The sequence below is a fragment of the Oncorhynchus keta genome, unplaced genomic scaffold (genome assembly GCF_023373465.1).
Source record: "Oncorhynchus keta strain PuntledgeMale-10-30-2019 unplaced genomic scaffold, Oket_V2 Un_contig_5916_pilon_pilon, whole genome shotgun sequence".
Taxonomy (NCBI): Eukaryota; Metazoa; Chordata; class Actinopteri; order Salmoniformes; family Salmonidae; genus Oncorhynchus; species Oncorhynchus keta.
Window position 1 is genome coordinate 82531 of NW_026288583.1, and position 25908 is coordinate 108438.

Below are 25908 nucleotides of genomic sequence, written 5' to 3' on the forward strand. Positions count from 1 at the left end.
TCCAGTCTTTTTATTTTTCTAAATAACTTTTTATAGAAGAACATACAAATAAGCACAACTGTAGCACAATTTGGTCTGCTACTCTATCTTTTTTATTAAGGAAACTGACACCTGTTTAAAAATACTGTTACACATTTTTTTTAAACATGTTGAGACTGAATAGACCTATAACAATCACTAGTTGTGATTGTGAATATAACGGTAACAATTTACTTGAAGGGGGTAGACAAGGCATTTGTAAAACAAGTCAAAACAGACCTTGGGAGTGTTGCAGTGTCATTAATAACCTTCATAACACATTCAACATCACTGATAATAAGTTGAAGTTATTTATTCATTGTAGGCTACAACAGATGTGTTACCCTGTCTTTTGTTAGAGTGCAATAGCTGAATTGTGGTAGTCTGTGATTCACTGGGATTTCCTAACTTTTAATTTTTTATGAAAAACTATTGAGGAAAAACACTGAAATTTAGAAGTGGTGTAAAGTACTTAAGTAAAAATACTTAAAAGTACTGAAGTTGTTTTTTGGGGTAACTGCTACTTTACTACATTCCTAAAGAAAATATGCACTTTTTACTACAAACATTTTCCCTGACAACCCAAAGCACTGATTACATTTTGAATGCTGAGCGGGACAGGAAAAATGTCCAATTCACACACTTTATCAAGAGAACGTCCCTGGTCATCTCTACTGCCTCTGATACGGTGTACTCACTAAAAACACATGTTTTGTTTTTAAATGATGGAGTGTGTCCCTGGCTATCCATGAATAAAAAAACAAGAAAATGGTGCCATCTGGGTTGCTTAATAAGGATATGAAATAATTTATACTTTTACTTTTGATACTTAAGTATATTTAAAACCAAATACTTTCAGACTTTTACTTCAGTAGATTTCTATTAAGGCCACATGGTGGCATATTGCGTAGTAAATTCACTGAATAGTGTATATCCTCCAACTGTGGCATATTCTGACCCATACAGAATTTGAGTGTTCTGAATTGCCTGACGACTCAAACTGAATTCTCCACTGCTTTTTCATTTGCTACATACTTCAGCCTGATTGGTGACAGATGTTCATGCGAATATTCTAAATTCTGCATAAAAACATGTTTTCCATCAGAGATGTTTTTACATCAAATTGACTTGTTGCGGATAAAAGGCTGTGCGGGATGACTTAGTGCACATAAAAATACCTTTGGTTAAATTCCCATGTACTGAATATAAAATACAAGTTAAAACATCTCATGAAAAATGTTGTTATACAGGGAGTGTGCACACTGGTATTGGCAGGTGCGCTCCAGCCAACAGCTCACAGATACAGTGCGGATATAGCCGAAAGGAGATTATGGACAAAAGCGGTAGATTATTTTTATTTGTCAAATGAAAGCCAAGCATTGACGAACATGTCACCAGAATAAGACCCTCGATATTTATTGGAAAGGAGCATCGAGCTCATCACCTTGCACTTTCACCACCCTGTGAAGTTCATAATTTATTTAATCTGTAGCCTAATAAACTGTATGCTCTCTTGACAAGTCATAGTGGGAGGACCACACAAAACATATCATCACATGACTCCCAAGTTTACTTTGTTATTATATACATATTTGCTCATAAAAGCGTTTCCACCACATTTCTCGCATAATTCATTTTTACTGCCACAAAAAGATCACCTTGTCAACATTTGGAAAGTTTACTGACAAATGTTCTGTTAACATCAGGCCTTTCATTACATTTTGTTTTATCTGACATGTACTTTGCTAGCATAAAAAGGTTGGATGGAAATCTTGTTAGAGACTGCCATAATTGAAGTGGTTTATGGTGACCTCAAAATGAGAGGCGTTGGCCAAAACAGTCATCAGTTATTGGATCATCCCTAACCAATCAGAGTACCAAAGCCAATGACGAATTTTCAAAACGCCCATCCCATTGGTTTCTGAGACCAATCAGACGGTCTAGAATACATTTTCATTCTCAAAACCATCAGGGGGGTACTCAGAGCCAGACTCATTCCAGAGAAGAAACTAACATCCGTGGGCGTGGCGTAGCATTTGGCCGGAGAAAGGAGTTTGAGTAGACAGGCAATGTTCTCCATTGGCTTACTACATACAACTGACAGAACGTGACGTACACAAAATGCTCGACCAATAGAAATGCACGAGGATTATATCGATATAAAGCCATGGGGTACCAACCGTCTGAGAGTGAGTGCTTCATGTACTTTGATGCATTCAGGTGACGGCAGTGTACTCTGCAGGTGGGGCGTTCAAAAACAAAGCTGCGTCCATTAAGCGAAAAACACTGGAAAGCGCATCCTCCATTAGTGAAAAGACCTCACGTCAATTCTGAACTATGGAGCGCTCAAAACAGTGTCACGATAATGAAGCGGACAGTAAACCGACTACGAACGAAAGTTCTATTAATGGACACTTGGTAAAAAAAGACAACCAGATCTTGGTAGGCCTAGCTCAAGGGACGGGGACGGCCGGTGAGTCGAGTTCGCACACAGGGTCCTCGGTGGTAGAGGGCTGGAAGCATGAGCGCACCCGAAGTATGGAAGACAACGAGATCAACTTGCCTTGTCTTGCGGCTGCCTACACCACTATTCTCCGGGGGCTCGGGGAGGACCCGCAAAGACAGGGACTTCTAAAAACTCCGTGGAGAGCCGCGACTGCCATGCAGTTCTTCACCAAGGGCTACCAGGAGAAAATCATAGGTGAGTCAGTCGGAATGTCCCTTTCCCCAAGTTGTCAACACTTTCCTATGTTGTAAGAAAGAAAGTGACCTTAAAACTAAACCTTTTAATTTACCTGAAATATAGACACATTTAGATGTGATTTACTTAGGCTACTGAACTCCAATCAAGAAATCTGTTTTGGAAGGAGAAATATGCTATTTATTATGCTGATATAACTGTTATTAATATATATATATATATATTACTGTACCAGTCAAAAGTTTGGACACACCTACTCATTCATGGGTGTTTCTTTATTTTTACTCTTTTATACATTGTATAATAATAGTGAAGAGATCAACACTATGAAATAACACATGGAATCATGTAGTAACCAACAAAGTGTTAAACAAATCAAAATATATTTTATATTTGAGATTCTTCAAAGTGGCCACCCTTTGCCTTGATGACAACTTTGCACACACTTGGCATTCTCTCAACCAGCTTCACCTGGAATGCTTTTTCAACAGTCTTTAAGGAGTTCCCACATATGCTGAGCACTTTTTGGCTGCTTTTCCTTCACTTTGCGGTCCAATGAATCCCAAACCATCTCAATTGGGTTGTGGTCGGGTGATTGTGGAGGCCAGGTAATCTGATGCGGCACTCAATTACTCATCTTCTTGATCAAGTATCCCTTACACAGCCTGGAAGTGTGTTGGGTCGTTGTCCTGTTGAAAAACAAGAGCTAAGCGCAAACCAGCTGGACAAAACCCTTGAATGAGTAGGTGTCCAAACTTTTGATTGATACTGTATGTATACACACTTCTTACATCCGTAGTCTATGGTCAGGTGTTTTAGAAGATGCTTAGCCGCACATTCAATTAACTTGATTGTTTTTTTGTAAAACAATGTTCAGTATAAGAGCTACAGATTCTTATTTAGAGCTGTGCAGTACAACATTTGAAATCATTATTGGCATTGGAGACAGGCTTCTCTCAAATGACCATAGTATGTGATTTAGAGCAGTTGAGTACAAAATAGTACATCAAGAAAGAAGGATGCACAATCTATGTTCAGCGTACATTCATAGACAAGTAACCCTACAATAAATGTTGTTTCTAATATTCTCTGTTGATGCACTTTTCCCTCATTTGTCTGTGATACCCTTCTTTCTACACAATACCGCTATTTCTGTCCATCCTTAGGAAACAGTTACCTTGCATATCAAGGCTCAACAAGTCCCCTGGTCATCCTTACCAGACTTTATTGGTTCTGTTCTCCATGGTTGGGACTGTTTTAGTGGTGGAGCTGGGGAGCTGCCCCTCGCAGTATTATTAACTCCGCCCTCCCCCCACCAAAAACCCATCTGGAGTTGGTTTCGCGGGGAGCACTTTGAGGTTCTGTGTAATATGTTTGAGGAGACATACGGAGAGAATGTGTTAGTGACACTCATCTTCTCTAGCTGAAAAACATGCATCTTGGATAACTTGAGAATGCTTGGGCCCTGTCTGGTTTATATGGACTCAATGCTCTTTCCCCACTGTTTGAGGTGTTGTGGTATGGAAACGTGGGGCCAAACCAAACAGTAAATCCAGCAAAAAGTGAAGCGTCACGATGAGTCACGGTTGCGTGTTCAGGAGCACTGAAGCGAGTAGTATTCTCTCCCTTTTTGGATTAGCTCTTATTCTGCACCACCACTTTGTTTAAATGTGTAATGTATTGAAGATTTTTGAAGAGCTGACTAACTTCTATGGCCAGTTTCACAAACCCAGACTAAGCCTGGATGAAAAACAAAGGAGATTCTCAAAGAAGAATCTTCATTCCAAGTGCTTTTTAGTCCAGGAATAGGCTTAATCAGATTGCGGAAAACCGCAATAGGTGTCATATTCGCCTTGTCACAGTGAGCCAGTGGATATATGGATATACACTACAAAAGTATGTGGACACCCCTTCAAATGAGTGAATTTGGCAATTTCACCCATACCTGTTGCTGACAGGTGTGTGACATCGAGCACACAGCCATGCAATCTCCATAGACAAACATTGGCAGTAGAATGGCCGTACCGAAGAGTGCCACCTTTCCAACAAGTTAGGTTATCAAATGTATTCCCTGCTAAAGCTGCCATGGTCAACTGAAAGTGCTGTTATTGTGAAGTAGAAACTTCTAGGAGCAACAACGGCTCAGTCGCAAAATCGTAGGCGACACAGGCTCACAGAACGGAACCTCAGAGAGCTGTAGCGTGTAAAAATCGCCTTACCAAAGAATTGAAGAGTCAAGTGTATTTGTGATGAAATTAGGTTTAATACATTTCTTCCTGGCCTGATGTTACGAACAACACATTGGTTGCAACGCTCACTACCAAGTTCCAAACTGCCTCTGGATGCAACGTCAGCACAATAACTGTTTGTCGGGAGCTTCATGAAATGGGTTGAGCAGTGGAGACGTGTTCTCTGGAGTGATGAATCACACTTCACCATCACTTCACCATCTGGTAGTCCGACGGACAAATCTGGGTTTGGCGGATGTCAGGAGAAGGCATAGTGCCAACTGTAAAATTTGGTGGAGGAGAAATAATGGTCTGGGGCTGTTTTTCATGGTTCGGGCTAGGCCCCTTAGTTCCTGTGACAGGAAATATTAACGCCACAGCATACATTCTAGATGATTCTGTGCTTCCAACTTTGTGGCAACAGTTGGAGGGGAAGGCCCTTTCCGTTTCAGCATTACAATGCCACCATGCACAAAGTGAGGTCCATACAGAAATGGTTTGTCGAGATCGGTGTGGAAGAACTTGATTGGCCTGCACAGAGCCCTGACCTCAACCCCATCGAACACCTTTGGGTTGAATGGGCATGGCTCGCTGTCGGCGTTCCAAATCACCCAACATCAGTGCCCGACCTCACTAATGTTCTTGTGGCTGAATGAAAGCAAGTCCTCGCAGCAATGTTCCAACATCTAGTGGAAAGCCTTCCCAGAAGAGTGGAAGCTGTTATCGCAGCAAAGGGGGGACCAACTCCATATTAATGCCCATGATTTTGGAATGACATGTTCGACGAGCAGGTGTCCACATACTTTTGTGTATGTGTGAGTGTGAGACTGTGTGGTTGCTTGCACATGCCATGTGTGTTTCGTGTGTGTGTGTGCGCATGTGTGTGTCTGTTTGTGTGAGCAAATAAGTGACTCGTTTTATGAGTGCCCAGGGCGTACAGGATGTCAGTGTGAATAATGCAGAGCTGAACTGGTAGGTCTTACTTTTATAGGGTCTTCTAACTCCAACAGTGGACAGTCTCTTTCACTCACACACACACTTAGTTTCTACACATTCTCACTTATTCACAGAATTTCCACTAAAATCCCTCGATGCTGACCCAGACTTTGTCATTTCTGTTAATAAAAATAATGACTCGTGTTTGTTGCGCAAGACGGGTTCGTAGTGGAATGAAATCTAGCCCTATGAGGCTCATTGTCCTTACTATTTTAATATAGTGTATTATAACATTTTGTTCATAGGGCATTATGACTAGGCTGTATAATTCCTTATCTAGTTGCTTATTATGTGCTTATCTAGATGTTTATGAGCAGTTATTAGCACCTATGTCATGCATTATATATTTTGCAATAAATGCATTATGAAGTGGGTTCATGTTACTTCTCATTTATGCATTATGCTATGTGCTTATTATGCATTAGGAAGAAGGTATTCATAGGAAGAGATGCCATTCATGTTTATGTATGATGCTATCAACACATGAGATTCCAAGAAAAACCTGAATGGCATATCCTTCATAGCTGCATTTGAAGGCAGTAAAGCAATATGCATATGTCACGTTCGAGCGACTCACTTTTGTCAAGTCGTTGACAATCGTTGGTCACCGCCTTTCAAAGTGCTTTATAGGTATAAATTTGTCAGACTTGCAGTTTTTGATGAAGTCTCCTTCGAGTTGGTGCAGTTGCTTCTCACCAAGTGCACCATGCAGCCGTCACCTGCATTGTGGGATGCACTATTTGTCAACCAATCATTAAGGTGTTTCTTTCTCATTTAGGTGTTGATGCGAAGGGGCAGGGGGAGGACAGCACTGCTACAGGGGATTGAGAGAAGGGTAGTGAGGGAGGAAGGGAGAGAGGAGAGAGAAAAAGGGAGATGGGGATAGAAAGCAGATTGGCCACCAGCGCTTGACATCCTGACAATTTGTAATGTAGCCATAGTGACTGTGTGGTTTTTGTCTGAGATGAGTTGATGCTGATTTGATTTCCTGTTCTTTTGCTGTGGCCCAGTCACGTGTGTGTGTAGTGTGTGTGTGTGGAGTGTAGGGAACCAGACTGGTGAGGGGCAACTGCTCTCTGAACATCTGCTGCCCTTAGGTTGGTGAGATGAACTGGGGATGGTGCTCGATTTCATCAGTAGAGCTTTACCAAAAAAACACATTGGAGGGAGACATTTGGAGTACTGCTTGAGTGGAAAACCCAAATAGTAGCACTGTTCCTTTAAGCACGTTCAAATATTATCATTAATGTTCTTAATGACTTTATTCTAACCTACTGAACGTGTCAGAGAGCAGTGAATCTATGAAAGACTGTTACCTCCAATTGTCAATAAAGAAATCATAATATTCTAACAGTGATGTGAAATCAGCATTTGTTCATTTTGTTTTTTAACCAGTCTAGTGAAACTGCACTTGATATTCTAATAATTCTTATCCTATACATCAGCCATACTCAACTGATGGACCGGGATCCAGATCCGGACCCAGAGCATTTACATTACATTTAAGAGCAGAGTCAATACAGACTGCGGGTCCCAAAATAAAATGTAAAAAAATATATATATTCGTTTTATTAGGAATTCAGTCAAATCTCATTTAATTTGTCACATGCGCAGAATACAACGGGTGTAGACTTTACTATGAAATGCTTGCTTACGAGCCCTTCCCATGGATGCAAAAGCAAGGTTTTTAATTTCCTGGCAGCCTATCTACTGAGGTTGGGTTGGAGTGGGAGGTAAAGTTACCATGGTAACATGGTGAGTGAGCAGAGGGTCTGACTTGTTGCTTTAGGGTCCTACCTTGTTGTGGTTTTGCAGCTTGTCTGTGATTATTATAAAAATAGTAACACGAGGAATAATGTACACAAGAATGAAGCTATATACAGGGAGTATCAGTGCCAGATCAATGTATGAAGTAGATATGTACATGAAGGCAGGGTAAAGTGACTAGGCAGGATTGATGATGATGATGATATAATAATAAATAAACTGAGTAGCAGCGTGTGTGTGAAATTGTCAGCGTGGCGTGTGTGTGTATATACACACTGTTTATAGTCTTGTGAGTGGACATAGGGTCCGTGCAAGATGGGGTCAATGCAGATAGTCCGGCTAACCATCTAATGAACTATTTAGCAGTCCTATGGCTATTTAGCAGTCCTATGGCTATTTAGCAGTCCTATGGCTATTTAGCAGTCCTATGGCTATTTAGCAGTCCTATGGCTGTTTAGCAGTCTTATGGCTTGGGGGTAAAAGCTGTCTCGGAGCATGTTGGTCCGAGAGCCGATGCTACTGTCCGGGAAACCGTACCAGAGCAGAGTGAGCAGTCTGTGGTTTGGGTGGCTGGAGTCTTTGGCAAATTTTCGGGCCTTCCTCTGACACCACCAGATATAGAGGTCCTTGGTGGCAGGGAGTTTGTCCCCCGTGATGTACTGGGTTGTCCGCAACACCCTCTGTAAGCGCTTTGCGGTCGAGGGTGGTGCATTTGCGAGGGAGAAGACTATGTGGGGGTGTGTGGACTAAGTCCTTAGTGATGTGGACTTTCTCATAGTAATTGTGTACCCCTGCTATACATTAACATTTAGTTAATTTAGCAGATGCTCTCATCCAATCAGCATATAGGCCTTGTCTGACTTATCAATGGTGAAACTACTGTTGTTGTTTAGCTAGTGATCTCATCGCCATAGCGCCCAAACCGGCTGCTGCTTGTACAGACAAGTGGCAAAACCACATCAACAAGGCAGGACCCTAGAGCAACAAGTCAGACAGTCCACTCACTCACCATGTTACCATGGAAACTTACCTCCCATTTCAACCCAACCTCTGTAGATAGGCGGCCAGGAAATTAAAAACCTCCGTCAGGGAGAAGGGAGGGCGCATCGTCACAAACAGATAAAAACCCATGGATTTATTTGAACAATGATATGAGCTCCGCTAGGAGAGAAAATGAAATAAAATGACAAACAGGAAGAGCGGTAGGGCTATATGGGAGTCGAGATATAATTACAATGTTTGCCAGATAAAAACAGCAGGCTTATGGAATGGAGGTAGAGTGAATGATTAGGTTGCCGAGGGCTGTCTGGTCTCGTCTGTTGCGCGTCTTGTTAAGTGTCTCGGAGCTGTATGGCGTCGACTCGATGGGTCTTGCACTTATCCGTCTCACTCTCTTTTTCTCTTTGCTTCCGCAGACGTGCTGAATGACGCAATCTTTGACGAGGACCACGACGAGATGGTGATCGTAAAGGACATTGACATGTTCTCCATGTGCGAGCACCACCTGGTGCCCATCTTTGGAAGGGTAACCTATTTGCACCCCAGACCCACACCAGTCCATGATGCACAATCTCCAATTATGGGGAATTTCTTCTAGGTTGGATCCTGCATTGAATCAACACAATAAAAATGCGGGTTTATACACATGTTTAACTCAGCGAAAGTGCTTCTCAGACAATCTTGTTCACAACAATGAGTAGGCCTACTTTCTATATTACCATGGCTTGCATGGTTGATTTTTATGCATTTTTGTGTGCGAGGTTGAAGTTGTAGGCCTAATTCTGTGGCTGAGGTGATGCCACAATTTGAAATTAAATGAATGGGCTACTGTACTCTCACACATAATACCCCACTGCTAAACACCCCAAATAAGTGCCCCATGTAGAAACATCCTCAGGGGCACTGATAAGGCCTTTGTCCACTGAGCCTGTAATTGAGCCCAGCTGTGATTAAACTACTGGTAAGAAAAAATGGCAACCGGCACTGACCAAAGTGGCATTCCAAATGGCACCCTATTCCCTGTATAATACACTGTTTGTACTATATTGGCAATAGGATGCCATTTGGAACACATCCCAAATTAACTGAAATCCTGTCAGTGGGGCTTCAAGTGAGACACGGTTGCCTTTGTAAATTCTCCTGTTTTGACATTTTAGTACTGTAGACCTAGCATCTTCCCCTCTATTCTCCCCTAATCTTACCCTGCAGGTGTTTGCCATTTAAGACCAAAGAGGGAGGCCATTGATCCTTTCATATCCTTTTCACGGTGCAAATGTGCCGTGATGATAGCGGTAGCTCTCTCTCTGGACACACACACACACAGGTCGTTTTTGTCTTTGTGGTGTGTGTTTGTTTGTCAGCGGCTGGCTGTCAGAAGGCCACATTACTCCCGTCCACCTAATTTCCCCGCTGATAGCTCCCTGTTGTCATCACAAGTGCTAGTCGCCTCTTATCAACACACTTATATATTTCCCCGCGCATCTATCTGAGCCGATCGCCGAGCGCTATAATGACTCACCGATTTCTCCCCCCCAAGCTCAGGGCTAAGATTAAAAATATTTTTTTAGCACGTCCAGTCAGTCGTCTTTTAACGCTTTTAGTGTCTCTTATCACCTAACAACAAGGTGGTATTTGTTTTCATTGAGCTATGCTGTTAGGCCTACTTTTACACCACATACCTTTGAAAAACCATGATGCCCATATCTGATCCCCACTTTTAATCAAACGTGAATCCCTTTTTTTCAAAGTGAAGATTTTTCTTCATTTTTTAAATTCACCCTGTTCAGAAATGCATTTTATCACTACCTAGCAAAAAGAGGGAGAAAAGAGTAGGAGGGGAAATCCTTGCATTCATGCCCTTTCTCTCTCTGCCTGTTTCAGCACATTGCTGCTGACATTTGAGTGGAGGGTGGGTGGGGAATGGGTGGAGGGAGGGAGGGGGTATGGAGGGGGTATTTAGCCTGCAGTAGCAGGCTCACCAGCTGGATGGGGAGGAGAGTCGAGCTCAATCCTCTTCAGGGCTTTCATCTGCTGCTTATTTATCCATGGTGCAGACGTGACTCCCTTACCTCCCCTTCACTTCTCCGATGGCCTTTAGATAAATGTTGCCTTTTGCCTTTGCTTCTTATGATTCTTATCTTTCCCACGCAGCAGCCCATCAAGGTGGAAAGGAAATGTTCAGCTTGCCTTCATCACGTGATGAGAACTTGTTGAGGAGAAATGTGTTCGCTCACATGTGTTCGCTCCCTAATGCCTAGGCTATAGCTCAGCGGGCTAACAGTCTTCTTATACACAGAAGACATGGGGTGGAATCCATTGATTCATATCCAGCCCACTTCAAACACTGAGATATACTGTACATATCATGCCAGTTGGGTCTGTTTGTCAGTGCAGAATTTGGGACAACATGATTTACTGTCTGTTGTTGTGAATATGCTATAATGCGGAAGTTGGCCATCATTAATGGCAGAATTGGTCTCTCTTCTCTCCCCCAGGTCCATATAGGCTACCTCCCCAATAAGAGGGTGCTGGGTCTCAGCAAGCTGGCCAGGTAAGTGTATGGAAAGTGTAATAGTGTATTTGCTATTGTGATATTAAATAAAATGTAATGGATGTTGCAAAAAGCTACTTAATTTTTCAATTGCAGTAAAAATTATTTTGAACAAAGGGGATAGTGTACTGAGACTTTCGACTTAACAGCCTTCTTCAGTGTGGATATCGTTAGCTATTGATGTTCTTGCCGGTATACCAGGGAACCGCACGAAGGTATGACCTATGACAAAAAAATCCTAACAGTAGGGTTGGATATTGGGAAATTGGAGGGATCGGGATTACCTAGACTCAATCCATGTGTGCAGTATCATGTACAAATATGTAATCTGTTCCTAGACAGTCCTTCAGGCAATACAGTACAATATGGTCACCTATTAGATAATAGGAACTACAACACTTTGATGAACTAAGAGGCTGACTCATGTTGTAGCCCAGAGAGCTGGACCTGGGTTTAGTGGGTTAGCTATACATTAGCTTCTACAGTGTAGCGTTCGTGTAGCATAGCCGTAGTGTTTGCTGTGAGGCTATTTAAGTGGAGAGGCCATTCAGGGTGGAACCTTAAGCTGATTAGGAGTGTGTATGTGACGAGAGGATTCTGATCCCATCTGACCCAATACCTGAGGCTTAGCCCCTTTCACTAATACATACTCTTACTTCTGTAGCTCAGTTGGTAGAGCATGGCGCTTGTAACGCCAGGGTAGTGGGTTCGATCCCCGGGACCACCCATACGTAGAATGTATGCACACATGACTGTAAGTCGCTTTGGATAAAAGCGTCTGTTAAATGGCATATATTATTATTATTATATTACTTCCCTTCTACACCCATGTGGCCATGGTGTCTATGCCACACGCAGCTACGCAGGCACACATGCTGATACACCAGTGCTCACCATACAAAACACAATACCAGCAATACTTTTATTTTTGAAAGAGTAACTTTTATTTTGGAGAGTACACTTCAGGTAATGGCACTGGCAGGTATAGCGGTAAACTGTTTTACGGGCTCCTGACCAAAAATATTGTGCTAATCTTAACTTTTTTTTGTACATAATGTTTCCGCCATTGTTTCCTATGACCGAAAAGAGCTTCTGGACTTCAGAAATGTGATCACTAACCTCTGATTTGGATGAAGAATTCTACTAATCCCAGACACTCGAAAGAGGAAAAGACGTTCCATATAGAGGCCGACGTGGGGGCACTCTGATGAAAGCAGAGAGTGAATAAACCACCCCTACTCTATCTGCGAATCACTGTAGAACAAACTAGACGAGCTCTGTTCAAAAGTATCCTATCAACGGGACCTGAAGAACTGTGGCTGAACGAGGACATGGTTATTATAAAGCTAGCTAGTTTTTCTATGCATCGGCAAGACAGAACGGCAGTGTCTCGTAAACTCAAGGGTGGTTGGGGTGTGTCTTTTTATAAAAAATAATAATAATTGTGATATCCAATTGAGTTCCAATTACAATCTTGTCTCATCGCTGCAACTCCCCCAACGGTCCATTAACAAAAGCTGGTTCGCGATCTCTAATATCAAGGAGTTATAACTCATGATTAGCTGTAGACCATACTATTTACCCAGAGTTTATTTATATTTTTCGTAGCTGTCTATTTACCACCACAAACCGATGCTAAGCACTAAGACAGCACTCAACGAGCTATATAGGGCCATAAGTCAACAAGAAAATGCTCATCCAGAGGCAGCGCTCCTAGTTGCCAGTTATTTTAATGCAGGAAAACTCATCCATTTGACTTCATTTCTACCATGTCACCTGTGCAACTAGAGGGGGAAAAAACTCCAGATCACCTTTACTCTACAAACAGAGACTCATACAAAACTCATCCTCCATTTGACCCTAACTCTTATCATCCTGATTCCTACTTACAAGCAAAAAACCCCAAAAGGCTGTACCAGTGACACGCTCAATTTGGAAGTGATCTGATTGGGTGAATGCTAAGCTTCAGGACTGTTTTGCTTGCACAGACTGGAATATGCTCTGGGATTCATCCGATGGCATTGAGAAGTGCGCCACATCAGTCACTGGCTACATTAAGTGCTTCGACGATGTCGTCTCCACAATGACGATACGTACATACCCCAACCAGAAGCCATGGATTTCAGGCAACATCCGCCATGAGCTATAGGCTAGAGCTGCCGCTTTCAAGGAGTGGGACATTGACATGGACGCTTATAAGAAATCCCACTATCATACTATACCTGACACTCGTCTGATGTGGCAGGGCTTGCTAACTATCACGGATTACTAAGGGAAACCCAGCCATGCGCTTCCCAGACGAGCTAAATGCCTTCTATGCTCGCTTTGAGGCAAGCAACACTGAACCATGCATGAGCGCACCACCTGTTACGGACGACTGTGTGATCACGCTCACCGCAGCCGACGTGAGTAAGACTTTTAAACAGGTTAACATTCTCAAGGCTGCAGACGGATTACCAGGACGCGTACTCGGAGCATGCACTGATCAGTTGGCAAGTGGCTAAACTGACATTTTCAACCCCCAGTCTGTAATACCTACATGTTTCAAGCAGACCACCATAGTGCCTGTGGCCAAGAACGCCAAGGTAACCTGTCTAAACTATCACCCCATAGCATTATTGCCCATACCATTAAATACTTTGAAAGGCTGGTCATGGATCACATCAGCAAATTCATCCAAGACCAATTTCTGAAAATGTTAAATAGTGAAACATTAAAGTTATCTTTTTTAGATAAATGATTTGGGGACGTGAATATGTTAGTATAATTTTATTAAAACACACTGTTTTGCAATGAAGGTCTACAGTACTTTCTGCGTGTAGCCGGAGGACAGCTCGTTTCTGTCCTGCTCTGGGTAGATTGACTTCAATACAAAACCTTAGGAGGCTCATGGTTCTCACTCCATTCCATAAACTTACACAGTAATTATGACAACTTCCAGAGGACGTTCTCCAACCTATCAGAGCTCTTGCAGCATGAACATGACAAGTTGTCCACCCTATCGAAGGCCTACCCCGGTCAAACCCTCCCCTACTATCATGACGCTGGGCCAATTGTGAGCCACCCTATGGGTCTCCCGATCACAGCCGGTTGTGTTACAGCCTGGGATCGAACCAGGGTCTGTAGTGACACCTCTAGCACCGCAATGCAGTGCCTTAGATTACTGCGCCACTCTGGAGTCATAACCATGTTATAATAGCTGACAACTTGTCATAATATGGTCATACCACTCATAACCCATATTTATCCCTGTTATGACATTTTGCGTTATTGTATGGCTGGTTATGACGCATACATAAGTGTCAAAACCCACATTTATTCAAATATTTTTTGCCCTGCCAAGAAGTTTCCTTTCGTTTCTTAAATCCTTTGTTATATTCTGCATTTTTTTTAAATAACTTGTAGAAAATACACTTTATGACTCTGTCATGAAGCATTATGACCATCCTGTGTCACTTTACTTGGACTAAGAAAATGCACTTTTTGACACTGTCAAGAAGCATTATGACCATCATTATATAAGCCAGATAGGCCTATCACCTACATACCCTCTGACTGATATAAGGGTGTCTTGTCCTGCTGCTGAAATCTGCTCCTGCATTCATCCCAGTCATCGGCAACAGAGCATTAGGGTACAGTAGGTGCATGTCTGACATCAATGTGTGCGCAATTGCAATTACTTTCGGAGTACGACAGTAAAAGACAAAAAAAACTTCAGAATGGGAAGCAATAGAAATAGCGCTCATAGAACAGCTCTAACCCTTCTTAGACTTGCTTTCAATGATAATGACAGATCTATACTGGGCAAAAATATAAATGCAACATGTAAAGTGTTGGTCCCATGTTTCATAAGCTGAAATAAATGATCCCAGAAATGTTCCAAACGCACAAAAAGCTTATTTCTCGAATTTTGTGCACAAATATGTTTACAACCCTGATATTTCTACTTGGCCAAGATTATCCATCCACCTGACAGGTGTGATATATCAAGAAGCTGATTAAACAGCGTGATAATAAAAGGCCTCTCTAAAATGTACTGTTTTGTCACACAACACAATGCCACAGATGTTTTGAGGGAGTGTGCAATTGTCATGCTGACTGCAGGAATGTACATCAGAGCTGTTGCCAAGGAATTACATGTTAATCTCTCTACCATAAATCGCCTCAAACATAGTTTTAGAGAATTTGGCAGTACGTCCAATGGGCCTCACAACCGTAGACCATGTCAGTTCCGGCTTCACCTAAGGGATTGTCTAAGACCAGCCACTTGGTCAGCTGATGAAACTGTGGGTTTACACAAACTTTCAGAAACCGTCTCAGGGAAGGTAATCTGCATGCTTGTCCTCACCAGCGTCTTGACCTGACTGAAGTTTAGCGTCGTAACCAACTTCAATGAGCACTGGCACGCTGGAGAAGTGTGCTCTTCACGGATTAATCCCAGTTTCAACTGTACCGGCAGATGTGGCGTCATGCAGGCGAGGGGTTTGCTGATGTCAATGCTGTGAACAGAGTGCCCCATGGTGGCGGTGGAGTTATGGCAGGCAGAGCATCCTTCGATGTCGGCTCTTCCTATCATTGTGAAGCAGAATTCACCAAGCGTTGGATTGTTCACCCACTAATAGGGAACGTGAGCTGTGTTTAGACCGTCGTGAGACAGGTTAGTTTTACCCTACTGATGATGTGTTGTTGCAAGCTACGGACAACGAACACATTTGCATTTTACCGATGGCAATTTGAATGCACAGAGAAACCGCGTCGAGATCCTGAGTCCCATTGTCGTGCCATTCATCCGCCGCCATCTGTACACATTTCCTGGAAGCTAAAAATGCCCCAGTTCTTCCATGGCCTGCATACTCACCAGACATGTCGACCATTGAGCATATTTTGGGATGCTCTGGATTGACGTGTACGACAGCGTGTTCCAGTTCCTGCCAATATCCAGCAACTTTGCATAGCCATTGAAGAGAAGTGGGACAACATTTCAAGGGACACAATCGACAGCCTGATCAACTCTATTGTGAAGTAGATGTCGCGCTGCATGAGCCAAATGGTGGTCACACCAGATACTGACTGGTTTTCTCATCCACGCCCCTACTTTATTTTTTAAGTATCTGTGACCATCTGATGCATATGTTTATTTCCAGTAATGTGAAATCCATAGATTAGGGCCTAATAAATATATTTCAATTGGACTTTTTTATATGTACTAAGTAATTTAGCGTATTAGTATTTTTGTTCAGTGAATAACACGCACTTCTATGTGAATTTGGTTGTCGCCCAAAAAGTTATATTGCAGCTTTAATGTTACTTAGCTAGCGAATGCAGCTATCTAGTTTCACTTGCTCAAACAGATCGGGATGCTATGTTAGCTAGCTACCTATGACTATCCAACACTGGAACTCTTCCAAGTCGAGGTAAGCTTTTGGTTTTATTAATTTATAGCAACCCGGGCTCGCCAGTGTAACTTGCTGTACACTATACTGCATGATTGTAGCGGGTTTACTAACACGTTAGTTCTAGTAGCTACAGTTAAAGTGGGAAGTTTACATACACCTTAGCTAAATACATTTAAACTCAGTTTCACAAATCCCTTTTTTTAATCCCAGTAAAAATTCCCTGTTTTAGGTCAGTTAGGATCACCACTTTATTTTAAGAATGTGAAATGTCAGAATAATTGTAGAGAGAATGATTTATTTCAGCTTTTATTTATTTCTTCACATTCCCAGTGGGTCAGAAGTTTACATACACACTCAATTAGTATTTGGTAGCATTGCCTTTAAATGGTTTAATTTGGGTCAAATGTTTCGGGTAGCCTTCCACAAGCTTGGGTGAATTTTGGCCCATTCTTCCTGACAGAGCTGGTGTAACTGAGTCAGGTTTGTAGGCCTCCTTTCTCGCACACGCTTTTTCAGTTCTGCCCACAAATCTTCTATGGGATTGAGGTCAGGGCTTTGTGATGGCCACTCTAATACCTTGACTTTGTTGTCCTTAAGCCATTTTCCCACAACTTTGGAAGTATGCTTGGGGTCATTGTCCATTTGGAAGACCCATTTGCGACCAAGCTTTAACTTCCTGACTGATGTCTTGAGATATTGCCTCAATATATCCACGTCATTTTCCTCCTCATGATGCCATCTATTTTGTGATGTGCACCAGCCCCTCTTGCAGCAAAGCACCCCCACAACAGGATGTGGCCACCCCAGTGCTTCACGGTTGGGGTGGTGTTCTTTGGCTTGGAAGCCTCCCCCTTTTTTCTTCCAAACATAATGATGGCCATTATGGCCAAACAGTTCTATTTTTGTTTCATCAGACCAGAGGACAGTTCTCCAAAAAGTACAATCTCTGTCCCCATGTGCAGTTGCAAACCGTAGTCTGGCTTTTTTTTATGGCGGTTTTGGAGCAGTGGCTTCCTTGCTGAGAGGCCTTTTCAGGTTATGTCGATATAGGACTCGTTTTACTGTGGATATAGATACTTTTGCACCTGTTTCCTCCAGCATCTTCACAAGGTCCTTTGCTGTTTGTTCTTGGATTGATTTGCAATTTTCACACCAAAGTACGTTCATATCTCTAGAAGACAGAACGCGTCTCCTTCCTGAGTGGTATGACAGCTGCGTGGTCTCATGGTGTTTATACTTGCGAAATTGCTCCCGAGGATGAACCAGTCTTGTGGAGGTCTACAATTTATTTTCTGAGGTGTTGGCTGATTTCTTTTTGATTTTCCCAGGCCTTGAAATAAATCCACAGGTACACCTCCAATTGACTCAAATTATGTCAATCAGAAGCTTCTAAAGCCATAACATATTTTTCTGGAATTTTCCAAGCTGTTTAAAGGCACAGTCAATTTAGTGTATGTAAACTTCTGGCCCACTGAAAAATTAGTTTTAATGACTCCAACCAAAGTATATGTAAACTTCTGACTTAAACTGTATATTTACTATGATGTTAGCTAATATGGTGAACTATTTAGCGGTTTGGCTTGGATTATTATTATTTTTTTTTTGCCTGGTCACAGACTAGCGAATAGATGTGAGAAGGAATTATACGACGAGCAAAGTGATCATACTGTTTGTATGTGGCAGCTATTAAAGTAGACTATTAGGGGTGTATTCATTCTGCTAATTCTTTTGAAAAACGTTTCTTAAAATGAAGCAAACGGAACGAAACGGGGATAAACACAACTGCATTTTCATCTGTTTGGACTAATGATTACACCCTAGATCAGCTAAATGCAGGTGAGTTTGTGCAAGGCATTATTGAATATGTCGCTGTATGTCACCTTGATCACTAAAATATTTTCTCTTTTGTTGTAAACTTTCATTTGTAAGCTAGGTTGTAGCAACCTCATGATGGGTATAGGGAAAATTCAAGTATCATGTAGAAACCTAAACCTATCGCTGTATGAGTGGAATATGAATCAGTCATCCAATATGCTGTAATAGAAATAAGGCCAGGTAAAAACATACTGTATATTTTTTTAAATGTTAGGGCCTTAGCTTAGGTGTTAGAAAGGCCCAAAAAATGGTCAGACTCCAGCCACCCAAGCCACAGACTGTTCTTTCTGCTACCGCATGGCAAGCAATACCAATGCACCAAGTCTGGAACCAACAGGACCCTGAACCGTTTCTACCCCCAAGCCACAAGACTTCTAAACAAGACTGCTAAATACCTAAACAAATGGCTCCCTGGACTACCTGCATTGACTCTTTTGCACTTTATTCTATTCCAGACATTACAATGAGTCCATCCTCCTATAGTTCTCCCCACCAGCCTCCACTGACTCACACATACTTACACTGACACCCAAACACATACACTACCGTTCAGAAGTTTGGGGTCACTTAGAAATGTCCTTGTTTTTTAAAGAAAAGCAAAAAATGTTTGCCCATTTTTAAAATAACATCAAATTGATCAGAAATACACTGTTAATGTTGTAAATGACTATAAATTCTTGTTCTGAGAAATTAAGGCTATTCCATATGAGAAATTGCCAAGCAACTGAAGATCTCGTACAACGCTGTGTACTACTCCCTTCACAGAACAGCGCAAATTGGCTCTAACCAGAATAGAATGAGGAGTGGGAGGGCCCGGTTCACAACTGAGCAAGAGGACAAGTACATTAGTGTGTCTAGTTTGAGAAAGAGACACCTCACAAGTCCTCAACTGGCAGTTTCATTAAATAGTACCCGCAAAACACCAGTCTCAACGTCAACAGTGAAAAGGCAACTCCGGGATGCTGGCCTTTTGCACATTAACCCTCAATGGCAAGCATGCATGCATACATAAATACATACATACATACATACATACCATGTCTCAAGGCTTAAAAATCCGTCTTTAACCTGTCTCCTCCCTTTCATCTGCACTGTTTGAAGTAGATTTAAACAAGTGGCATCAATAAGGGATCATAGCTTTCATCTGGTCAGTCTGGAATGGAAAGATTACGTGTTCCTAATGTTTTGTACACTCAGTGTATAGCCATGTTATTTTTATTCGTTATTCACTGTGTTTATTCCTCGTGTGGCTATATTTTTATAAAAAAAATATAACTCTGCATTGTTGGATATGGACCTGCAAGAAAGCATGTCACTGTTAGTCTACACCTGTTGTCTACGAAGCATGTGACATATACAATTTTATAAGAATTGAGCTCTGAAAGGCGTTGCACCCAAAATGTGCTTGAGATGGATGCAACAGTTTTATCCCTTCATATCGATGCATCTGCCCATTTGAAAGTCTTCGTAATCCTCTTGTTCTGTGGCATTTTGCTGAGCCAAGTGATGGAACTGCAGGGATAGGAGAGGTCATATGTTTGTAAAAGAGCATTGGGTCAAAGGGGATGTCAGGCTATGATGAGGCTAGCGTGATCCACTGCTCTGCTACTCAGATTGACTCACTGGAGGTTGGAACTTACAACTGGTTGTCAGTGTGACTGCCACAGAATACCACACACTCTCCTTGAAAATCACCAGAATTTGATCCCTCAGCAGGAAATTAAAACTTGTAGTCTATTCAAGGTTTCTAAAGTTTGTAATTTCTACTTTAAAATGTCAGACTTGATTTCCTCATACGAAAAATGTATCAACCACTACAATTTAAAAAATATATATAATTCACATTTCCTGCTGTAGTAAACTGGCTAAAATTAAGTCCCTACATCTGTATGCACAGTGGCTTCAGAAAGTATTCACACCCCTTGACTTATTCCACATTTTGTTGTTACAGCCTGAATTTAACATTTATTACATTTAGTAAAAAATAAAATAAATACAAAATTACATTAATTAAAAATGAAAAGCTGAAACGTCTTGAGTCAACTATTTAACCCCTTTGTTAGGGCAAGCCTAAATAAGTTCAGGAGTAAAAATGTGCTTAACAAGTCACATTTATTTTAACCTTTTAAAAGGCAAGTCAGTTAAGAACAAATTCTTATTTACAATGACGGCGTATCCCTGCCAAACCCAGGCGATGCTGGGCCAATTGTCCGCCACCCTATGGGACTCCCAATCACGGCCAGATGTAATACAGCCGATACATAATAAATTGCTTGGATTGACGCTGTGTGAAATAATAGCGTTTAACATGATATTTGAATAACTACCTCATCTCTGTTCCCCACACATACAATTATCTGTAAGGTCCCTCAGTTGATCAGTGAATTTCAAACACACATTTAACCTCAAAGACCATGGAGATTTTCCAATGCCTCACAAATAAGGGCACCTATTTAGTAGATACAAAAATAAATAATTAATAGCAGACATTGAATATCCCTTTGAGCATGAGGATGTTATCAATTACACTTTGGATGGGGTATCAATACACCTAGTCACTACAAAGACACAGGCGTCTTTCCTAACTCCGTTGCCGTAGAGGAAGATAACAGTATTGCTTCCATTTCTCTCCTCGCCCCTACCTGGGCACAAACCTATTGCTCCACAAAAGCAGCAGCCCTTGCAGAGCAAGGGAAACAACTACTTCAATGTCTCAGAGTGAGTGACGTCACCGATTGAAATGTTACTAGCGCGCACCCCGCTAACTAGCCAGCCATTTCACACCAGTTACTCACCCTCCTTTTCCGCAGAAACCAGTGATCTGGGTCAACAGCATCAATGTAACAGTTTTGCTTCCGTCCTTCTCCTCGCCCCGAACCAGCACACATAGACAACAGTCACACTCAAAGCACCATTACCCATCGCGCCACAAAAGTTTCCCTTGGCTTGGCAACTACTTCAAGGTCTCAGCAAGTGACGTCACCGATTTGAAACGCTACTAGCGCGCACCTCACTTACTAGCTAGCCATTTCACACTGGTTTTCAACCGCTCAAGGATTTCACCATGAGGCCAATGGTGACTTTGAAACAGTTACAGCGTTTTAATGGCTGTGGTGGGAGAACTGAGGATGCATCAACAACATTGTAGTTACTCCACAATGCTAACCTAATTGACAATGACAAGAAAGAAGCCTGGACATAATACAAATATTCCAAAACGTGCCCTATTTGCAACAAGGCACTAAAGAAATAGTGCAAAAAAATTGGCAAAGCAATTAACTTTTTGTCCTGAATACAAAGTGTTATGTTTGGGGCAAATCCAATATAGCACATTACGGAGTTCCACTCTCCATATTTTCAAGCATAGTGGTGGTTGCATCATGTTATGCATATGCTTGTAATCTTTAAGGACTAGGGAGTTTTTCAGGATAAAAAAGAAATGGAATGGAGCTAAAACCTGGTTGTGTCTACTTTCCACCAAACACTGGAAGATTAATTAATCTTTCAGCAGGACAATAACCTAAAACACAAGGCCAAACCTACACTGGAGTTGCTTACCAAGAAGACGGTGAACATTACGTAGTGGCCAAATTAGTTTTGAATTAAATCTATGACAAAATCTGAAAAATGGTTGTCTATCAACAACCAATGTGACAGAGCTTGAATAATTTTGAAAAGGATCATGGGCAAATGTTGCACAATCCAGGTGTGGGAAGTTCTTAGACATAAAGACACAGCTGTAATCACTGCCAAAGGTGCCTCTACAAAGTATTGACTCAGGGGTGTGAATACTTATGTGATATTTCTGTATGTTATTTCTAATACATTTGCGAAACAAAATCTACAAACATGTTTTCACTTTGTCATTATGGGGTATTGTGTGTGTGTAGATGGTTGAGGGGGATGTATTTATCAATATAAAAAATGCATTTATCAATTTTGAATTCAGGCTGTAACACAATATGTGGAATAAGTAAATGGGTGTGAATTCTTTCTGAAGGCAAAGTTGGCTTATTTAAACCAAAGACTCATTGCAGAAGGTACACAATAAAAATAACACTTTTTTTTTAACCCAATATTCATATTAAATCACAACATTTATTATGGGTCCTGCAGAAACACTGTAGCAGATAAATTCCTATTACTGAAAGATTTCCCAGTGTATTGTGTATGCAAAAATTGGATGGATTTGATTGAGTCTGTTCTTTAAACAAACAAATTACAACAGCTCTTAGAAACTTCACCCTGTCCAAACCAATACAAATCAACCTATTTGAGTGACACTGTAAAGTGTGACCTCTGTTGTGAAGAGATGTCTCTTTCTAGTTTCCACTTTGTCCCTGAAGAATGTGTAATCCCTCTTTGACAATGTAAGCCTATTTGCCTCACTGTAAATCTTACCACTTGGGTGTTCTCATGTAATGAAAGTTTTTTCCCAATGCCTTTTCCCCTAATCTCTCCCCAGGATTGTTGAAATCTACAGCCGTCGACTGCAAGGTATTTCCAGACATATAACAATCAATTTATACTTTCGAGAGTTGATGGACAATAAAGTGAACGAGAGTTTTTATTCTGTCTCAAAGACAATATTTGCGTATTTTTTTTTTTTAGGACTTGTCTGTCATTCGTGTATTCTTACACTGTAAATACCACAGTAACAATTTATTAATTGCATTCAAATTCAAATCGTGCATTATTTTTATTCCCACATTGTCCTTTTTCGAGATGGTCAGTTGGTTGACAGCCTGGTAAGTGTTGTTACTTAGAACAAACGGTAACCTGCCATGTCATGGTCGATCATGTCAGATATCGTGTTTGACTTTGCTCTCTGACTTGGACCGTGTTTATCTGTCTGTTCTCTTTCAGTTCAAGAGCGGTTGACCAAACAAATTGCTGTGGCGATCACTGAAGCTCTGCAGCCTGCCGGGGTGGGCGTCGTCATTGAGGCAACGTATGTCTCTCTCTTTTCCCTCACCACTGATATTAAAAGCCCCATACATTAAAGACTATGGAAAAATGTGGCTTGAATGTTAGCTGTATGGTGTATACACATTCATATGAACAAATCCTTAGGAAAACAAATATGCCCTTTCTCTTCCCAATGAGGTAGTTTCTGGGCAATATCTGTCCAGTCAAGTCTATCCACAGAGGCAAAAGTACCTTATTGCCAATGCAATAATGTCAGTCAAAACACAAACACACATAATTGAAACCAAATATATTGTGCAAGGTCATATCTGGACAATCTTCAATGCGTCACTAACATGACATTTATCATACACCCACATCTAATAACTACAGCTAAAAGAAAAAGTATTTTAACCCTTTGAAATTACCTGGATTTCTGCATAAATTGGTTATCAAATTTGATCGGATCTAAGTCACAACAATAGACCAACATTGTGCTTAAACTAATAACACACACATTATTGTATTTCATTCAGTGTAGGTTGGAAAAAGTATGTGAAACCCTAGGCTAATAACCTCTCCAAAAGCTAATTGGAGTCAGGAGTCAACTAACCTTATTTCCCTCACCAACTTTAAACATCAACTATCTGAGCAGCTAACCGATCGCTGCAGCTGTACATAGATTAGGTGGGCTATTTACAGATGGACTATCTACCTCATCCCCATACTGTTTTTATTTTATCTACTTTTATGCTCTTTTGCACACCAGTATCTCTACTTGCCCATCATCATCTGCTCATTTATCACTCCAGTGTCAATCTGCTAAATTGTAACTATTCGCTCCTATGGCCTATTATTGCCTACCTCCTCATGCCTTTTGCAGACACTGTATATAGACTTTCTTTTTTCTACTGTGTCATTGATTTGTTTGTGTTATTGGCTTGTTTATTGCTTACTCCATGTGTAACTCTGTGTTGTTGTCTGTGTCACACTGCTTTGCTTTCTTGGCCAGGTCACAGTTGCAAATGAGAACTTGTTCTCAACTAGCCTACCTGGTTGAATAAAGGTGGAAAAAAAGAAAAGAAAAACCTGGAGTCCAATCAATGAGATGAGATTGGAGATGTTGGTTAGAGCTGCTTTGCCCTATAGAAAACACTCACAACATTTGAGTTTGCTGTTCACAGTAAGCATTGCCTGATGTGAACCATGCCTTGAACAAAAGAGATCACAGAAGACTTAAGATTTAGTATTGTTGACTTGCATAAAGCTAGAAAGCGTTACAAAAGTATCTCTAAAAGCCTTGATGTTCATCCGTCCACGGTAAGACAAATTGTCTAAAAATTGAGAAAGTTCAGCACTGTTGCTACTCTCCCTAGGAGTAGCCGTTCTCTGTGGACAGATTAAACTAAAGTTGCATTGTTTGGAAGGAACACACAACACTGTGTGAAGAAAATCCAGGTATTTCCAAAGGGTTCACATACTTTTTCTTGCCACTGTATATATAACACCAATGTATAATGATGCATTTAGTCTCTCCTCCATTCTTCCTGCATAGTCACATGTGCATGGTGATGAGGGGGGTGCAGAAGATGAACAGCAAGACTGTGACCAGCACCATGCTGGGGGTGTTCCGGGAGGACCCCAAGACACGGGACGAGTTCCTCACCCTCATCAGGAGCTGAGAGGGACTACCAGCCGACAAACCTGCTGCACAGCCCAACTCGGATCCACTCTCCCTGTCGCCTGGTTGGAGCAGCAGCCGGCACACAGCAATTTCTGTACAAAGCCTAGAGTCCGGGCTTGGTGGGTGTGTGTGCGTTGTGTGTGTGTGTTTTATTCCTCCACCCCCTTCCAAATCATCATATGGTCACATGACATAGCCATGTATTACTTAATGCTGTCTGCCAGGTGGCAGGCTTAACCTAAAAAACACTAATCATTGAGCCAGTGTTTTTATGGTTGCTTAATTTTGTCCTTTTATTTTTTTATTTACTTTTAATAAGATTGAACTACCAATTACAGTAAAGATACTTATACCTACATAGGAACATCCTAATATTAAAAACAATTTATTAATCTTGTTTTTTAATTTTATTCTGATATATTTTTGCAATATATTTTTATCCATGTAAGCTAGGACCATAGGGTTTTATTCCAAAACTGACATATCTGTAAAGTGGAAGCATTATAGATTCCGCTATATAAATTAAGGTAATTTTGCGTTTGAGCCAACATACACTGAGTGTAAAAAACAACTTTAAGAACTGCTTTTTCCACGACAGACTGACCCGGTGAATCCAGTTAAGATATGATCCCTTATCGATGTCACTTGTTAAATCTACTTCAATCAGTGTAGATGAAGGGAAGAAGACAAATCATTATTTTTAAGCCTCGAGACAATTGAGAATGTGTGGCATTCAGACATTGAATGGGCAAGACAAGATTTAAGTGCCTTTGAACAGGGTATGG

The 25908-nt window shown here is 41.3% G+C and overlaps 2 protein-coding genes across 2 annotated transcripts in view; one reads left to right on the top strand and one right to left on the bottom strand.

Annotated features, from left to right (window-relative positions):
• Nucleotides 1-2054: 2054 nt before the first annotated feature.
• Nucleotides 2055-25251, top strand: LOC118362802 (GTP cyclohydrolase 1-like). Its single transcript, XM_035743423.2, has 6 exons — nt 2055-2719; nt 9126-9235; nt 11205-11260; nt 22997-23028; nt 23398-23482; nt 24995-25251. The coding sequence occupies exons 1-6, from the start codon at nt 2356-2358 to the stop codon at nt 25119-25121; spliced, it is 774 nt and encodes a 257-aa protein (XP_035599316.1). The 5' UTR covers nt 2055-2355; the 3' UTR covers nt 25122-25251.
• Nucleotides 9188-25908, bottom strand: part of samd4a (sterile alpha motif domain containing 4A) — a 108326-nt gene continuing 91605 nt past the window's right edge. The window contains exon 14 of the transcript XR_008121519.1: nt 9188-9315. The gene's annotated coding sequence lies outside the window, so the exon portion shown is untranslated. The remainder of the gene's footprint in view (nt 9316-25908) is intronic.